Source organism: Amia ocellicauda, chromosome 2 (genome assembly GCF_036373705.1).
Source record: "Amia ocellicauda isolate fAmiCal2 chromosome 2, fAmiCal2.hap1, whole genome shotgun sequence".
Lineage (NCBI taxonomy): Eukaryota > Metazoa > Chordata > Actinopteri > Amiiformes > Amiidae > Amia > Amia ocellicauda.
This window is the reverse complement of record NC_089851.1, coordinates 16,494,092-16,511,890: the sequence shown is the minus strand read 5'-3', so window position 1 is coordinate 16,511,890 and position 17,799 is coordinate 16,494,092. Positions and strand designations below refer to the sequence as shown.

General features: G+C 40.7%; 1 protein-coding gene across 2 annotated transcripts in view; it reads left to right on the top strand.

The window, feature by feature from the left end:
• Positions 1-17,799, top strand: part of prkdc (protein kinase, DNA-activated, catalytic subunit) — a 51,680-nt gene that overhangs the window by 24,273 nt on the left and 9,608 nt on the right. For both annotated transcript variants that reach the window (XM_066719645.1, XM_066719644.1), the window contains exons 48-76: positions 210-329; positions 1,088-1,231; positions 1,577-1,728; positions 2,075-2,206; positions 3,951-4,062; positions 4,153-4,280; positions 4,628-4,777; positions 5,089-5,262; positions 5,625-5,711; positions 6,010-6,220; positions 6,637-6,826; positions 7,132-7,347; positions 7,880-7,995; positions 8,372-8,503; positions 9,619-9,798; positions 10,014-10,222; positions 10,655-10,793; positions 11,210-11,398; positions 11,648-11,872; positions 12,325-12,433; positions 12,531-12,633; positions 12,864-13,050; positions 13,374-13,548; positions 13,689-13,879; positions 14,135-14,315; positions 16,099-16,259; positions 16,633-16,844; positions 17,134-17,221; positions 17,309-17,449. In XM_066719645.1, coding sequence (XP_066575742.1) covers positions 210-329; positions 1,088-1,231; positions 1,577-1,728; positions 2,075-2,206; positions 3,951-4,062; positions 4,153-4,280; positions 4,628-4,777; positions 5,089-5,262; positions 5,625-5,711; positions 6,010-6,220; positions 6,637-6,826; positions 7,132-7,347; positions 7,880-7,995; positions 8,372-8,503; positions 9,619-9,798; positions 10,014-10,222; positions 10,655-10,793; positions 11,210-11,398; positions 11,648-11,872; positions 12,325-12,433; positions 12,531-12,633; positions 12,864-13,050; positions 13,374-13,548; positions 13,689-13,879; positions 14,135-14,315; positions 16,099-16,259; positions 16,633-16,844; positions 17,134-17,221; positions 17,309-17,449 — 4,554 coding nt within the window. The remainder of the gene's footprint in view (positions 1-209; positions 330-1,087; positions 1,232-1,576; positions 1,729-2,074; positions 2,207-3,950; positions 4,063-4,152; positions 4,281-4,627; positions 4,778-5,088; positions 5,263-5,624; positions 5,712-6,009; positions 6,221-6,636; positions 6,827-7,131; positions 7,348-7,879; positions 7,996-8,371; positions 8,504-9,618; positions 9,799-10,013; positions 10,223-10,654; positions 10,794-11,209; positions 11,399-11,647; positions 11,873-12,324; positions 12,434-12,530; positions 12,634-12,863; positions 13,051-13,373; positions 13,549-13,688; positions 13,880-14,134; positions 14,316-16,098; positions 16,260-16,632; positions 16,845-17,133; positions 17,222-17,308; positions 17,450-17,799) is intronic.

Below are 17,799 nucleotides of genomic sequence, written 5' to 3'. Positions count from 1 at the left end.
ATTTGTTTTTGTAAGGTTTTTAAGTAACATCATTCACACTAGCTGGTTAAAGCAGGTAACTTTCTTGTAGCCTAAGAGAGATTTTCATGTCCAAGATTGTTGTTGTTTTTGGTGTTTTTCCTGGTTAATAGATTACACAAAGTTAATCTCGAGATAAAGTTTAAAAGTTTTTCTGTAGTTATCTTACAAGAATCCTGTTGTCTGTTCAGGGCACAATACCAACCAACCTTCCACCCTGGATGAAGTTTCTGCACGGGAAGCTTGGCAACCCTTCCACTCCATTAAACATCCGTCTTTTCATTGCAAAACTGATCATCAACACTGAGGAGGTGAGAACACTTAGTTGAACTTGGAAAAAAGTCAGCCAGAGAGGAGACTTTGTCTTTCTGTGTGATATTGTCATAAAAAGTTGTGAAGTAAAGATTTTAAATTAAACATCTAGACACTATCAAGGAACCGATCAGATACTCAAATGCCTCAGTACTGTAGAGTTAAACTAAATTAAAGAGTTTTTGAGGTTTTCCCAATTCCAATGCTGACTATGGGTGATGCATCAATTAATTTGCTTTAGATGGATGCAGAGTAACTGCAGAGCCGAAGAGCTTGAGTTGAAAACCCGAGGGAAAATGTCAGCATTGGAAATAATCGTATTAAACGTGAAGTTCTTTGAATAATTTACTACCAAAGCACTAGAGTCCTTCTCAACCACAAAACAACAACACAGCTGGAAACTATTGTGGAACTGAGTTAAAACAAAAGACAAGGGACTGTGATTCACAGAGGGGGGGGTTGGAGATGCATTATGGAATAGGTTATGAAATCGAGAGACTGCAGTATGTTTGAAGACCATGCTGAATTCTGTCCTGCTTGATTGCAAAATTAGTCTCTGAATGGTTGTATTACTGTGATGGTTATGATCTCGTGAATGTAACCTGTGTAATGATTTTCATGGCCATTCTGATGCACTTGATGATAAAAGCAGAAGAGGCTTCTATACAACATACATTATGTGTTGGCTCTTCTGTTTTTTTAATAAAAATGACCAAATATAGAGTGGTAGCTTTACTTTCTTGTTGTTTCTTGACAGATCTTCCGTCCATATGCCAAACTATGGCTCGGGGCCCTTTTGCAGTTGGTGGTCTCTGGGAACAATGGGGGTGAAGGCATTCATTTCATGGTGGTAGAGATTGTCGCCACTGTACTCTCCTGGACCAGCAATGCCACCCCCAAGGTATCATGGAATTTGAGCTTATGTGCTTCATTTTATTTTATTTATTCAAACCGCAAAATTGTTAAGTGTAACTGTGGAGCACGTCAACAAGTCATCGTTTGAATCAATCAGTTCGTTACACCACAGGTTCAGGCTGCTTCCCACTGTTCGGTTATGAGGACTGTATAGAATTGAACACTTTGATTCCCATGGTTTTCATCCTGTTGTGTAGACATGGATGAGTTAGAAATTAAAAAAAAAAAAAAAAATGAGGTAAGGTCAATGTAAATGGAAACTGGGATTTGAAACTCTGAAACTGGTCTTGAGGTTTTTTTTTTTTTTTTTAATAACGGTGTTCCCTCTCAGGATAATACCAGAGATGAGGTCCTGGCTAATCGACTTCTGGAGTTTTTAATGAAGAATTCATTTCATGAAAAGAGAGCTGTCTTCAGACACAATCTGGAAATCATCAAGATAACTGTCGAGTGCTGGAAGGACTGTCTTGTGGTCCCCTACAGGTAATAGACAACATTCATAGAATCCTTTCCCTAATCTATTTAGTCTTGTGAAAAATAGTGGATGCTGCCGATTTGGTTGAACCAGTTTATTTGATTAGGATTTTATCAGAACCCAGGAAGTTTTGTTTATTTTCCATTTTTACCAGTGTGTCATTACTCTAATCCTAAGGCGCTACAGCAATATTATTAAACCATTTAAAATTAGTTTGCCATTCTGTTGTAAATATGTGTGTGGTTTTGGTTGAAACCTTATTTACACTATGGATTGCTCTGAATTTACTGCAAAGCATTTTAATTATTTGTGGATTAACCACACATTGCTGAAATCAGTGCTTTGTTTTTTCAGTCTGATATTTGACCGGTTCTCTGGGAAAGATCCCAACAGTAAGGACAATTCTGTGGGGATTCAGTTGCTTGGTATTGTATTGGCGAACAACCTGCCACCTTACGACCCCAAGTGTGAAATTAATCATGACAGGTAATGTGCATTTTTACTTCCATCTCTTGTCCTAATACTGAGGTGCAAAATAAAATGAACAGTGAGTATTTAAAAGTATATTTACTGAACAGTTAGTTTTTTTTTTTTACTTTATGTAGTAATACTCAGTTTAGTTTTTCTTGTTCTTAGTAACTATATATATAATATGTGTGTGTACAGTACTGGGCAAACGTTTTAGGCAGGTGTGAAAAAATGCTGTAAAGTAAGAATGCTTTCAAAAATAGACATGTTAATAGATTATATTTATCAATTAACAAAATGCAAAGTGAGTGAACAGAAGAAAAATGTAAATCAAATCAATATTTGGTGTGACCACCCTTTGCCTTCAAAACAGCATCAATTCTTCTAGGTACACTTGCACACAGTTTTTGAAGGAACTCGGCAGGTAGGTTGGCCCAAATATCTTGCAGAACTAACCACAGCTCTTCTGTGGATTTAGGCAGCCTCGGTTGCTTCTCTCTCTTCATGTAATCCCAGACAGACTCAATGATGTTGAGATCAGGGCTCTGTGGGGCCAAACCATCACTTCCAGGACTCCTTGTTCTTCTTTACGCTGAAGATAGACCCTAGTGACTGTCACTGTATGTTTGGGTTCGTTGTCATGCTGCAGAATAAATTTGGGGCCAATCAGATGCCATCCCTGATGGATAGGTATCTTTCTGTACTTCTCAGCATTGAGGAGACCATTAATTCTGACCAAATCCCCAACAATTTACAGAAATGCAGCCCCAAACTTGCAAGGAACCTCCACCATGCTTCACTGTTGCCTGCAGACACTCATTCGCTCTCCAGCCCTTCGGCAAACAAACTCCCTTCTGCTACAGCCAAATATTTCAAAGTTTGACTCATCAGTCCAGAGCACCTGCTGCCATTTTTCTGCACCCCAGTTCCTGTGTTTTCATGCATAGTTGAGTCGCTTAGCCTTGTTTCCACGTCGGAGGTATGGCTTTTTGGCCGCAAGTCTTCCATGAAGGCCACTTCTGACCAGACTTCTCTGGACAGTAGATGGGTGTACCAGGGTCCCACTGTTTTCTGACAATTCTGAGCTGATGGCACTGCTGGACATCTTCCGATTGTGAAGGGAAGTAAGTATGATGTGTCTTTCATCTGCTGCAGTAAGTTTCCTTGGCCGACCACTGCGTCTACGGTCCTCAACGTTGCCCGTTTCTTTGTGCTTCTTCAAAAGAGCTTGGACTTCACATCTGGAAACCCCTGTCTGCCTTGAAATGTCTGCCTGGGAGAGACCTTGCTGATGCAGTATAACTACCTTGTGTCTTGTTGCTGTGCTCAGTCTTGCCATGGTGTATGACTTTTGACAGTAAACTGTCTTCAGCAACCTCACCTTGTTAGCTGAGTTTGGCTGTTCCTCACCCAGTGTTATTCCTCCTACACAGCTGTGTCTGTTTCAGTTAATGATTGAGTTTCAACCTACAAGTGTACCTAGAAGAATGGATGCTGTTTTGAAGGCAAAGGGTGGTCACACCAAATATGTATTTGATGTAGATTTTTCTTCTTTTCACTCACTTTGTATTTAGTTAATTGATAAATATAATCTATTAACAAGTCTATTTTTGAAAGCATTCTTACTTTACAGCATTTTTTCACACCTGCCTAAAGCTTTTGCCCAGTACTGTATATATATATCAGCTGTTTATTCTTGCTGAAATGTATTTTTTATATATTTCTTCTATCAATATATATTTTTTTACTGCTTCATTTTCAGGTACTTTCAGTGCTTAGCCAACAATATATCCTTTATAAGGTATAAGGAAATATATGCTGCTGCTGCAGAAGTCATTGGACTGGTTATGCAATATATGGTTGAGAAGGAGAAGGTAGGTGCACATACTGAGTATTTTGGCAATCCAATTTTTATTTTTTTAATGAATAAGCTAATGATTAATCGCTACTTATTTAATTACCAGCAATCGAGTGGGCCTATTTTTGAGTTCACTGCAACTCATCTGAAGAAATTGCAGCAGTCAGACAAGGAGGACAAATTTATTATATGCCTGAGTAAAGTTGTCAAGCACTTCCCTCCGTTTATGGAAAGGTAGGAACTAATTTAAGTTATTTTAATTTTAAATCTAGGCCCTATTCTCCATTTATAATCTATTTTTTAATGGTACAATCCTCATGTTTAGTTTTTCCACAGTCAATTTAAGCTTGTTTCCAGAGTTAGAGAAATATACAAAAAATAGTAGTTTTATATAATCTGAAAATTACAAACTAAAGAAATGATAAAGAAGCATCATTCTGAAACGCATATCTTGAGTAAGTTTGACACAAAGAATATATCTATCAATTTCATAACATCAGATTAGGTTAAATGAAAATATGTAGTCACATTGATTTACATGAAATATTTTTTAATGCAATATATGTTCTGGATTTTGCAAGGTTTGCGAATGCAGTTTTTTACTTGTTGCCCAAAATGCACGGCGTGCTGAAGACGCACTGTCTGGAGTGTGTGCTGAGTAGAGCAGAAGAGATCCCTGATATTTACCTGCAGCTCAAGAGCAAGGATTTTGCCAAGGTCATGGGTCACAGGTGAGCTCTATGTGCTGGAAAAAGAATGGGAAAGGTTGTCCTACATGTATTTGGTGATATCAACCGTATTCAATGAGTGATTCCGTTTTCTTGCTTTCCATGTTTACCCTAATAAGCAGAAATAGGGTAATTACATCAATACACACCCAATGGTGAAGTAGTATACACAGTTTCAACAGTAATGCACCCTGTGAATTTTAAGATCATTTTTCAATTGTCAATGATATAAACAACTTCACAATACCGCAAGTATTTAAAACATCATAACTTGGCTTTATTACTGATAGAAAATCATTGCATTCTTTTGACAGGGATGAGGCCCGGCAGAGAGTATGTTTGGATATTGTACACAAGATCCAAGCAAAGCTGCAGCCAATGGAGTTGCAGGAGATTCTGGGCCCAGTCACGTCATTCACCACACACCCCTCTCCTGTGTGCAGAGAGAGGATGTATGACATCATCATGTGGATTCATGACAACTACAGGTGAACACGTCCTTTACTTCCCTAAAAAAACCTTTTAAAAAATACCACTGTCTCAGCTGGCTGATGATGATACAGAATGGCCTAAAAACATTTCCGTTTGCCTTTATGCCCCCTCTGAGATTCAAGGTCACATGTTTTTCATTACAGAAACTAGAGAAGTCAAGAGAAAACATGTCATCTAATGATTAGCCTTAACAATTTGCCGTAGGCCAAAATGTCTTTCTAAACCTGGTTTCTGCACATATAAATATTTAGACTTTAAATGTAAAGACTATAACTCTTTTTCAAAACTTCAATATTAAAAGTACTTTGAGTGTTTCAAAGTGTGGCGTATAATGTAAAACATGTTTTTGTGCTTGCAGGGAATCTGACAGCATCTCTGTAGAGATTTCAAATGTAGCAAAGGAGACACTGCTTCAAGGACTTGTGGATGAAAACCAAGGTTTACAGTAAGTCCCTCCTTTTAAAAGGCTTTCTGTATTAGATACTGTTAAAGACTGGGTTCATGTTTCATGGAGAATTTAACCCTAAACTATGTTCTAAAAGATGCACTAAGAAATTGAATATAAAAGGCTACAACAATTTTTGTGGTCAGTAGAGTGTGAATTTTGAGCTTTTTTCTCAGTCAAACAACAAGCAATTAAATCTGTTAAACTTATTTTAAACAAATGATTTTCAAGAGGAATTGATTGTGCCTAACGATGATGAAAGTTATAATTATGTTACAACTCATTGCTGTCTCCCTAGGCTCTACGTGAGGAATTTCTGGAGCCACGAGAGCCGTCTCCCGAAAGCTACCCTGGATCGAATGTTGGTGATCCTGCAGTCTCTGTACTCGAGTAAGATCGAGACGCGCTACCTCAGCCTGGCCACCAACTTGCTATTGGAGATGACCAGCCAGAGCCCTGACTACACCCGTGCCATGTTTGAGTACCCTCTCTCCGAGTGCACGTTCCAGGTAAACACTGGGCAACTTCATACTGTTCAAAGCCCTAGATTTTCTTTTGGAAAATTCAATATTTGGGCTTAGGAACCAAAGTTATAAATTCTGACGCTGTGTTATCTTTAAGTCTTAAATTTGGTGATTTGCTCTGTGGCTTGCTTTTATTAATTAATTTGTTGGAATACTAATAACTTTTTTGGAAGGATTCAATCAAACCACAAGTACAACAATTATGTTGTTAACCATTTAGATGATAAAGTAGAGCAAGTCCAAAAATGTGAAACAGAAAGGCAATTCATGTCTAGGTTCTATATAAAATATCTTGTGTACAATCTGTTAGTTGATTATTCATTACACACAATTGGTGTTATAATAATGACAACGATTGTTAAACCTATTTAAATCCTTTTTCTTTCCATTTCCTGTAACAGGACTACATCATTGATTCCAATTGGCGACACCGGAGTACCGTTCTCACCCCAATGTTTGTGGAAACACAAGCCACACAAAGTGGGTCCCGCTATCAATCTCAGGAGGGGACTGAGAGTGCTCAAGGGACAATTGGGGGCCAACTGAGGGCCACTCAGGCTACTCTGGATTTCACTCCTACACAGACCCCAGGTGAGCATGGAAAAAGGGGAAGCCTTGGGGAGGGGCTAAGACTGGTTAAGGCCACAGATGCATCTGTTTTCTTTATGTAGTTTTCGAAACCCCAACTTAGTCCTTTCATGAGAGCCTGTTCCTTATTAGTATAACCCTGTTAGAACTTTTCAGCTTGGAATTATGAATTTAAAGTATCTTTGAAATTCTTCTAGTTCTGCTTTCTCTCTAGATCTCTAGATGACTGTGTTCAGGTCCAAACAATCAGGTTGTACTACAGGTGTTTGCTGTTGACTGAAGGGGAAATGTGCTCTCTGGTGTTTCAGGCAGGCGCTCCTCGTATAACTGGTTGACAGGGAACAGCGTGGACACCCTGGCAGACTATTCACTGCCGTCCAGCTCCGAGTCCCTCTCCTCCTCCCTGCTTGTGTTCGGGAAGTGGGGCGAGAAGCAGGTGCGGGCGGCCAGGAAGCCTGTCGGACCTGACTTTGGGAAAAAGCGTCTCGCTCTTCCCGGAGATGAGGTAGACCGCAAGAAAAAAGGTAAGCCTGAAAGGGACTCTCTAACTCGGAACTGAATAGTATCGAAAATTAGATGAGTGGATTAGTTATTGGTCTAACTGGGGGTCTAACTACAAAACAACTAAATGGCAAAAATAAAAATAAAGCAACTACTCCTTATTATAACAAAGATGGAATAAAAATAAGTGTTTGTTTCTACCTGTCTGAAAGGATTGAGACGGTCATATACAAGGGTAATTGGCACCCTAGGGGAACTGCCACCAAGGCATGCCCCCACTCCATCCTAATAGCTACTGCTATTTATTGGGAACTCTTATTATATGTTATTTGTGTTGCTTTATGACTTATTAAATATAATTTCACAATCTGCAGTACACTGTAGGATTTTTGGTGCCCCCAAAATGATGGCACCTAGGCAGCCGCCTAAGGTTGCCTGGGGTAGCACTGGCTCTGGCCATACAGTTTGGCAAGCAATCTCAATCTAAGTGCTTACTGCATTACTGTTAGACTTTGATCAGCATGGGTGGCTTACCAAACAATTTAAAATTGACAGCAGTGAATGACCAGCGGGCAGACATACTGAGACTGAGGAGAAGGTTTCTGAAGGACCAGGAGAAAGTCAGCCTGCAGTTTGCCAGGAAAGGTATCCGGGAGCAGAGACAGCAGAAGGTAAAGCTTCAGAGGAAGACTTGCATGTCTGGGGGATACAGGTCAAATACTTGCTGTGCTGATAGTGTATTTTAAGATCAGAAAGTGACACAGGAGCCATAATTCAGAAATCCACAAATCAGAAAGGTATTCATGCTAAGGAATTTGCACTATTTTTAAGGCCTTCAAATGTTTGCATAGTAATTGTCCAAGGGCACATTTTAGCCACAAACAAGCAATAGGTCTGGTTTCCCCCAGCACTTTCATCCTTGTTTCTTTTTGTTAATACTTACAATCAAGTTGATTAATTTGCAAATCAGATCAATATGAAATATCCTTCCTGCTCACAGCTGTGATGTAAAGACTAAGTAAAGCCCTTGTTTGGTGTCTGTTGCAGGAGAACGTAGCCGAGCGGAAGATGAGGCAGGAAGGCCAGGTGACTCTGTACCGGAGCTACAGGCAGGGAGACCTGCCGGACATCCAGATCCAGCACAGCAGCTTGATTGCCCCCCTGCAGGCCCTGGCACAGGTGTGTCACTCACTGGCACTGCCAGAGCTGTGCCGACTCAAAGCCTTTCATATACACCGATCAGCCATACCATTATGACCACTGACAGGTGAAGTGAATAACACTGATAATCTCGTTATCATGGCACCTGTCAGTGGGTGGATATATTAGGCAGCGAGTTAACATTTTGTCCTCAAAGTTGATGTATTAGAAGCAGGAAAAATGGGCAAGCGTAAGGATCTGAGCGACTTTGACAAGGGCCAAATTGTGATGGCTAGACGACTGGGTCAGAGCATCTCCAAAACTGCAGCTCTTGTGGGGTGTTCCTGGTCTGGAGTGGTCAGTACCTATCAAAAGTGGTCAAAGGAAGGAAAAGCGGTGAACCGGCGACAGGGTCATGGGCGGCCAAGGCTCATTGATGCACGTGGGGAGCAAAGGCTGGCCCGTGTGGTCTGATCCAACAGACAAGCTACTGTAGCTCAAATTGCTGAAAAAGTTAATGCTGGTTCTGATAGAAAGGTGTCAGAACACACAGTGCATCACAGTCTGTTGCGTATGGGGCTGCGTAGCCGCAGACCAGTCAGGGTGCCCATGCTGACCCCTGTCCACTGCCAAAAGCACCTACAATGAGCACATGAGCCTCAGAGCTGGACCACAGAGCAATGGAAGAAGGTGGCCTGGTCTGATGAATCACGAGTTCAAGGTGTTGACTTGGCCTCCAAATTCCCCAGATCTCAATCCAATCGAGCATCTGTGGGATGTGCTGGACAATCAAGTCCGATCCATGGAGGCCCCACCTTGCAACTTACAGGACTTAAAGGATCTGCTGCTAACGTCTTGGTGCCAGATACCACAGCACACCTTCAGAGGTCTAGTGGAGTCCATGCCTCGACGAATCAGGGCTGTTTTGGAGGCAAAAGGGGACCTACACAATATTAGGCAGGAGGTCATAATGTTATGGCTGATCGGTGTATTAGTCATAAAGTACCTCTTCCAATAAAGGAGATGACTGAAAAAAGAAGTAACATGCATTAAATATATGTACTTCCCAGTATTATCATATTAAAACTATGAAAAATGCTCATTTAAAGAATAAATAAGTAAGGGGAATATTAATCCTTGACATTGTTTTTCAGAGAGATCCCACTCTTGCCAAGCAGCTCTTCAGTTCCTTGTTTTCGGCAATCTTGGTTGAAATGGAAACATGTAAAAGCGCTGCAGAGCAGAAGAAAATCTCAGAAGAGTTATTAAAGAACATGAATAGCTTCCTGAGCAAAAGCACAGTGTACTTCCCACCATTTGTCACGTGTGTTCAGGTAGGTTGGTTAATTCCTTAAAAGGAAAAATATATAATAATCAAAATATAGTTAGTACCCAATCCAGTATACGTTCTTCTATCGTTCTTTAGTATGTTGTACAGTTCGATGCTTTGAGGTTTATTTTGGTGAAGTTATTTTGAAACAGACACACATGCGGTGCCTGTGCATTCACTGAAGCAGCTGCTTGCTGAGTAGAACCCGTGTGCTTGCAGGACATGAGTTACCAGCACAGGGACTTACTGAAGGTGGACCCAGGAGGTGTGAGCTCCAGCTGTCTGGCAAGTTTGCAGCAGCCAATGGGCATCCTGCTGCTAGAGGAGAGCTTGATCAGAGGGTGTGTCATTGACGAGCCCCCAACCAAGAGGGCCCGAGGACGCTGCGAGGTTCCTCCTGACACCGAGCGCTGGATCCATCTCGCCAAGTAGGTTTCATTGCTACCTCTTAGACCTTTGGAATTGCATTGGCTCACAACCACATACTTAGGCTTTAATACTGTTCCTTGGATTTGTTTCATGAATTTGCATGAAATATGAATAGATCTTATTTATTTATTAACAATATTGTTTAGTTTCCTATGTAATCCTTTCAAGTTATGTATGTATTGCTAGTTTGTAATGTCTCATTGTTACCCCATGGAGTCTGACTGAAGCAATTAATGCAATGGTGAATATCACTTAAAAAAAACCTTCTCATCTCTTTTAAAGAAAAACTAAAAGGGGAGGATGAAAAATGTTTTATCTAGATATTAAATTTTACAATATACCATATACATAGTTAAGAGAGAGCAATGCATGCAAAAGATTCTAATTAAATCGTATAACCTTTTTTGGTTGTTTTTCTTTGAATTGCATAGACTGTACAGGTCTCTTGGGGATTACGATGTCCTTCGGGGGATATTCAGTGGCAAGATTGGAGCCAAATCAATTACCAACAGGGCGTTGCAGGCAGAAGCAAAAAGTGACTATTCTGAAGCCGTAAAGCTGTATAATGAGGTAATGCAACATAGTGTGTAAACAAAAAATATTTGATAAAGCTGATAATAAAAACAAATATGTTTTACATAGATTTAAATACCATTGAGTGAAATACTAGTGTTGACCTTTTAAACATGGTTTCATTATGTAATTCACACAGGAAGGTTTTGTTCATGCTGTAAAACAAAATCTCCTCTCAGGACTGAAGTTAGTTTGGTCTTGTACGTGTTCCCATGTTATTAATACTTATATCACTGTAATACAGGTGTACTGGACATTCATCACCCTTCACGATAGATAGATAGATACACCCATTATGTTACAATATAAAAAGCATTGCTGAATGAAGACTGACAGATCCATTTCAAGTGTGAATTTGAAAGATTGGTTTCTGTCTATATAGACTACTCCTAAATGAAGATTGTCTTTGATAGGCTCTCAATACTGAAGAGTGGATAGATGGAGATCCCACAGACACAGAGAAGGATTTCTGGGAGATTGCAGCTCTGGAGTCGTACAGTCACCTGACGGAGTGGAAGTCTCTGCAGTACTGCTCCACTGTCAACATTGATGATGGCAGTCCAGCCGACTTGGAGAAGATGTGGAGTGATCCATTCTACCAGGTCAGTAGAGCAGTCGAAACAAAACGATTGTTGTGGGGGTGGAGAGTCTCCTAGACCACTTCTAATCTGGACCAAAATAACCTGCAGCTCATGATGATACATGCCAACAACATTTCAGAAACAGCATTGTGCCTTACACTGGGAAGATTTCTTTTTTCTGTTAAAGATTGTTCAATGCCTGTGGATAAGCGATATATTCTTAGGGTATGTTTGCTAATAATCTGCTTGGTGGTTTTGCTTGCCCCTCAGGAAGCCTACCTGCCATACATGATGCGCAGCATGGTGAAGCTGCTGCAGATGGGGGAACTCGAGCAGTCTCTGCTGACCTTTGTTGACAATGCCATGAAAGTGGAGGAGAAGAAAACCATAATCGAGACCAACCACAGCCAGGAGCTCAGCCTGCTCTACATTCTGCAGGACGACTACGACAGGGCCAAGTACTATGTCAACAACTGCATGCAGGTCTTCATGCAGGTGAGCTTGGTGGGGGTGGCTGGATGGTAACAATCAGACTTTGACAGTTTACCTGCTGTCCACCACACTGCAGCGGTCTACTGTGCTCCAGCGCTTTACAGTTGTTGACAACTATCCTGAAGCTAGCTATCATGATAATAGAAGTGTGCAAAGACAGGTGATTTGAAAAGTGATTATCTTTATCCAGGAGAGCCTTGCAGTTCCTGTTTCATTTGAAAGGCTCTTTCAGATCTAATATAGGTTATGACTGTATCTCTGTGCTTCCAAGTGATTGAAATCTTGTAATGAAGATGAAGATGTCTGCTTCAGAAGCCAGTTAGAAAACCTACGCACTGTGCAGTGTTGTCCCTTTTAAAGTTAGCAGTGATAGTTTTTCAGTGCATCTGTCCAAGGGTTTTAAAATAGGAGCATTGCCCTGAATATATTCTGAACTTCCGAACATTTCCTTTAAGAACTATTCCAGCATCGATGCACTGCTTTATGGGAGCCGTCTCACCAAACTGCAGGCTATACAGGCTTTAACAGAGATCCAAGATTTCCTCAGTTTCATCACGAAAGATGGTAAGTGATCACTGATTTGGCATTTCTAAGGAAAATAGAATTATGTAACTCAATTCAGCATATCGATAATCCATCTGTCACTCTTGTTCCCCCACAGTTTCCATGTCATCTCTCAGAAACCTAATAAGAATTTGGATGGATCGATATCCTGATGCCAAAATGGATCCTATGAATGTTTGGGATGATATCATCACAAATCGGTAACAGTTCTTCTGTATTAATTACATATTTGCCATTAATGTAAATATATGTACTCTTTAAACAATCAAGGAAAACCGCAATGTAGTCTGATTCCCCGTAGTAACTGTCCAAGTGTGATCATTCAACTTGTTTTGTCTTGTTAAAATATCAGTATGTATCAAAGTATTTCTTATACTTGACAGTTGTATGTAAAACCTTAGCCTGACACCTGGTAACTGTTACATTCTAGATGCTTCTTTCTTGATAAAATCAAAGAAAAGCTTGCCAGCTCTGTAGCAAGTGAAAGTATGGAAGTAGATGGGGATGAAGATATGGGAATGAAGCTGGAAGACGAGAAACCTGAAGATCTCGATTCAATGATTAATCACTGTAAATTCAGTATGAAACTGAAGATGGCAGACAGCGCGAGGAAACAGGTAAAGCCACTGATTTAGAATATATTATTTGAATGTCCTAGTGTGCTATCTGTGATGTACGACGTGTAAGTCAAGAGGGTCTTTGTTGAAGGCTTAGTTTATAAAATATAGCATAATAATATATTGCACTGTAAATTTGGGTTGGATATAGAAAACATTGGATAAGTCAATTGCAAACAATTATGAATGTTTTGAATACATCATTTCTGAAAGTGGAAAGATTTCAAAGAATTTAAAATAAAGTATGAACAGCACATTTCTTGTATTTTTAACTTTTCACATTGCGGTCCACATAATCTACCAGTACAATGTTCTTGTTGCAGAATAACTTCTCTGTGGCCACCAAGCTGCTGAAGGAGCTGCACAGGGAGTCGAAGACACGCAACGACTGGCTGCTGCGCTGGGTGCACAGCTTCAGCCGCTTCAGCCACAGCCGCAGCCAGAGTCAGAGCGGCGCTGAGCAGATTGGCACGGTGCTCAAGACCATCCCTCTGCTGGGTATGGAGCTGACAGTCACACTCATAGGGCTGTGCCCCTTCAACTCAATGGTCCCTCCTCTCCTGGAGTGTCTAGTGCTGTAAACTGAGGGATTACTGGATAACAAATCTGGTTATGCACTGTCTTCCCTTCTTCCACAGAGGACAGCAAAATTGACTATCAGAACACCACTGCTCGGATCTTTAGGGACCAGAAGACTCTTTTGGGAACAACGTACCACATCATGGCTACAGCTTTGAGCAGAGACATTTCGGTGCTGGAGCAGATTGGGCCAGACAAGGCTAGGAAATTACAGGAACTCTCGGGAGCCTCCTCTCACGATCTTCAGCAGGTAAAGATATTTCAAGAATAATCCTGAGTGACTTTCTGAATTTTTGTTTAACAATTCATTTTTTCTTTGTATAGGGGAGGAGTCCAAAGAAAAAGTAAAAAACAATACAAATCAATAAATTAAAAAAAAACAGAATTCTTGTGTCTATCTGAAAAGCTGATCACAATCTATTTAATTTATTGTGCTGCCTCACTGTTCTCAGACGGAAACCTGTAGATCTGTACTCTGTTCAATGGTCTCTGTGCTGCTGTACAGGTGGTGGTGGGGCTGCACAGGAAAGCTCTGGAGCTCCTTCAGAGCGCAGTGAAGAAGGCTGAAGAGGAGGTCCAGTCCCGATCGACTGATCACGTGGACACCACTGGTACCATTGAGGCCTACATGACCCTGGCCAACTTCTGTGACAAAAGACTGTGGGAGGAGGAACAGAGCGATCAAGGTGAAGCATCTTAGCCTGCTCAATACAGTGAGGGAAAAAAGTATTTGATCCCCTGCTGATTTTGTATGTTTGCCCACTGACAAAGAAATGATCAGTCTATAATTTTAATGGTAGGTGTATTTTAACAGTGAGAGACAGAACAACAACAAAAATCCAGAAAAACGCATTTCAAAAAAGTTATAAATTGATTTGCATGTTAATGAGGGAAATAAGTATTTGATCCCCTATCAATCAGCAAGATTTCTGGCTCCCAGGTGTCTTTTATACAGGTAACGAGCTGAGATTAGGAGCAGTCTCTTAAAGGGAGTGCTCCTAATCTCAGCTTGTTACCTGTATAAAAGACACCTGTCCACAGAAGCAATCAATCAATCAGATTCCAAACTCTCCACCATGGCCAAGACCAAATAGCTGTCCAAGGATGTCAGGGACAAGATTGTAGACCTACACAAGGCTGGAATGGGCTACAAGACCATCGCCAAGCAGCTTGGTGAGAAGGTGACAACAGTTGGTGCGATTATTTGCAAATGGAAAAACACAAAATAACTGTCAGTCTCCCTCGGTCTGGGGCTCCATGCAAGATCTCACCTCGTGTAGTTTCAATGATCATGAGAATGGTGAGGAATCAGCCCAGAACTACACGGGAGGATCTTGTTAATGATCTCAAGGCAGCTGGGACCATAGTCACCAAGAAAACAATTGGTAACACACTACGCCGTGAAGGACTGAAATCCTGCAGCGCCCGCAAGGTCCCCCTGCTCAAGAACGCACATGTACAGGCCCGTCTGAAGTTTGCCAATGAACATCTGAATGATTCAGAGGAGAACTGGGTGAAAGTGTTGTGGTCAGATGAGACCAAAATCGAGCTCTTTGGCATCAACTCAACTCGCTGTGTTTGGAGGAGGAGGAATGACCCCAAGAACACCATCCCCACCGTCAAACATGGAGGTGGAAACATTATGCTTTGGGGGTGTTTTTCTGTTAAGCGGACAGGACAACTGCACCGCATCAAAGGGACGATGGACGGGGCCATGTACTGTCAAATCTTGGGTGAGAACCTCCTTCCCTCAGCCAGGGCATTGAAAATGGGTCGTGGATAGGTATTCCAGCAGACAATGAGCCAAAACACACAGCCAAGGCAACAAAGGAGTGGCTCAAGAAGAAGCACATTAAGGTCCTGGAGTGGCCTAGCCAGTCTCCAGACCTTAATCCCATAGAAAATCTGTGGAGGGAGCTGAAGGTTCGAGTTGCCAAACGTCAGCTTCGAAACCTTAATGACTTGAAGAGGATCTGCAAAGAGGAGTGGGACAAAATCCCTCCTGAGATGTGTGCAAACCTGGTGGCCAACTACAAGAAACGTCTGACCTCTGTGATTGCCAACAAGGGTTTTGCCACCAAGTACTAAGTCGAAGGGGTCAAATACTTATTTCCCTCATTAACATGCAAATCAATTTATAACTTTTTTGAAATGCGTTTTTCTGGATTTTTTTGTTGTTATTCCGTCTCTCACTGTTAAAATACACCTACCATTAAAATTATAGACTGATCATTTCTTTGTCAGTGGGCAAACGTACAAAATCAGCAGGGGATCAAATACTTTTTTCCCTCACTGTATATACATTGTTTTTCTACAGCAACACATAACTTTCAACAGATCTCAAGTCTTGATATTTCATTCCTATAGATAGATATAGAGAGTTTGCTTTTATAGTAGCAAAATATGCTTTTGTGAGTTATGACCAACAATCAACGATGGCTATAGAATCATGGCTTATTTTCTTTTCAGCTTCTGAATTCTCTGAGCTCCCCACATTTCCTGGCGTTATCGTGGAGATGATGCTTAAAGCTTTGAAAATGAACTCTAAAGAAGCTCAGCTGAAGTTCCCCAGACTGCTGCAGATCATAGAGTTGTACCCCGCGGAGACATTAGACCTCATGGCCAAAGAGGTCAGTAAAGACAGCCTTCTTCAATTAATTACGTTTAATTTTACATCTCTGTCAGACTATAAACAATAACTAATACCATAGTATTCTAATTTTCCTGAAAGTGTTTTTCAGGGTGCAGTTAGTTACGAATTCCACTGTCTATCATAGGATAAAATATATTTATATATTAGTAACAGTGACCAGAGACAATCTTTGTGTTCCTTTGGTCAAAGCTCAATGTTCGCAGGGACATGTGGCACAAATGTTAGGTTTTTATTACTTCATCAGCCTTAACTAACTGCATATTCAGTATACAGTATATGGTATACAGTATACGTTTTTTTATATTTTCAGCAGTATCTAACTGAGTGTCTGTTTATCTTCTGATTGTCAGGTCTCATCAGTGCCCTGCTGGCAGCTGATTGGCTGGATCAGTCAGATGATGGCGCTCCTGGATAAGAAGGAGGCAGTGGCAGTGCAGCACGTCATCCAGGAGATTGCGCAGTCCTACCCCCAGGCTATTGTGTATCCCTTCATGATCAGCAGCGAGAACTACGAATTTGAGGATTCTGCCACTGGTCATAGAAACCAAGAGTTTGTCACAAGGTAGTGTGGTTGGCATAGAATTAAAAAGGGTTATGGTACAGAATGGTGGTGGCGTTGTGAAGGAGCATCCAGCAGTCCATGTTGACCTGAGGGGTCAACATGTTGAAGCGAACGCGATTAGCACAGATTAGCACAATATATAAATTGCATGATGTATAACAATGAGAGTAAGCTTTTTCTTTCCAAATAGATTGAGTGGTTATCCTTTCATAAAACCACATACCTCAAATATATGATTTAACTTGACATCTTTCTTAAATAATGTCCCCCTCTCTGCCTTATTTTCAAGATTGAAGTCCCAGCTAGACAAAGGAGGAGTGGTCAAAGATTTTATAGACGCGTTGCAACAACTCTCAAATCCTGATATGCTCTTTAAGGTAACGACACTTTGGATTCTGTTTATGTCTTCTAATAGAAGGTCTAGTGTGCAGTAATCACTGATTTTGCGTATTGTCTCTGGGCAGGACTGTGTAGAAGACTTGAAAAATGAAGCTGAAAAACCAAGGAATGACAAAAAGCTGAAGAAAATGTATGAAGACATGTACTCTATGCTGGGGATCTTAAGAGCAGACGGAATGGGCCCTTTCCGCAAGAAGTTTGTACAGGTGCTTGTACAAGTGATTTCTGTAAAAGGAAAACTCATTGTGAGGTCACAGGCACATATTTAGGTATCTTAGTTTTCTTTAGATTGTCAAATCATATATATTAAATATAACTGAATCAGAGGGTGACTTTGGGGGAATTTATGATTGTCTATTTCTGACAACAGTTCCTGAAACTTATTTCGGTTGCTGTTTATTTGCACTCCAGTCAGCACTTTTTAACAGCCAATTAACATGTCCTAATGTGATTAATAGATATAGATATATTTTTGTAACGTTTTCTTTTTCATATATCAAAAAAGAAAAGAAAGATACTATGTCAATGTTTTGCCTTTTCTTTTTTTTTCCAATAC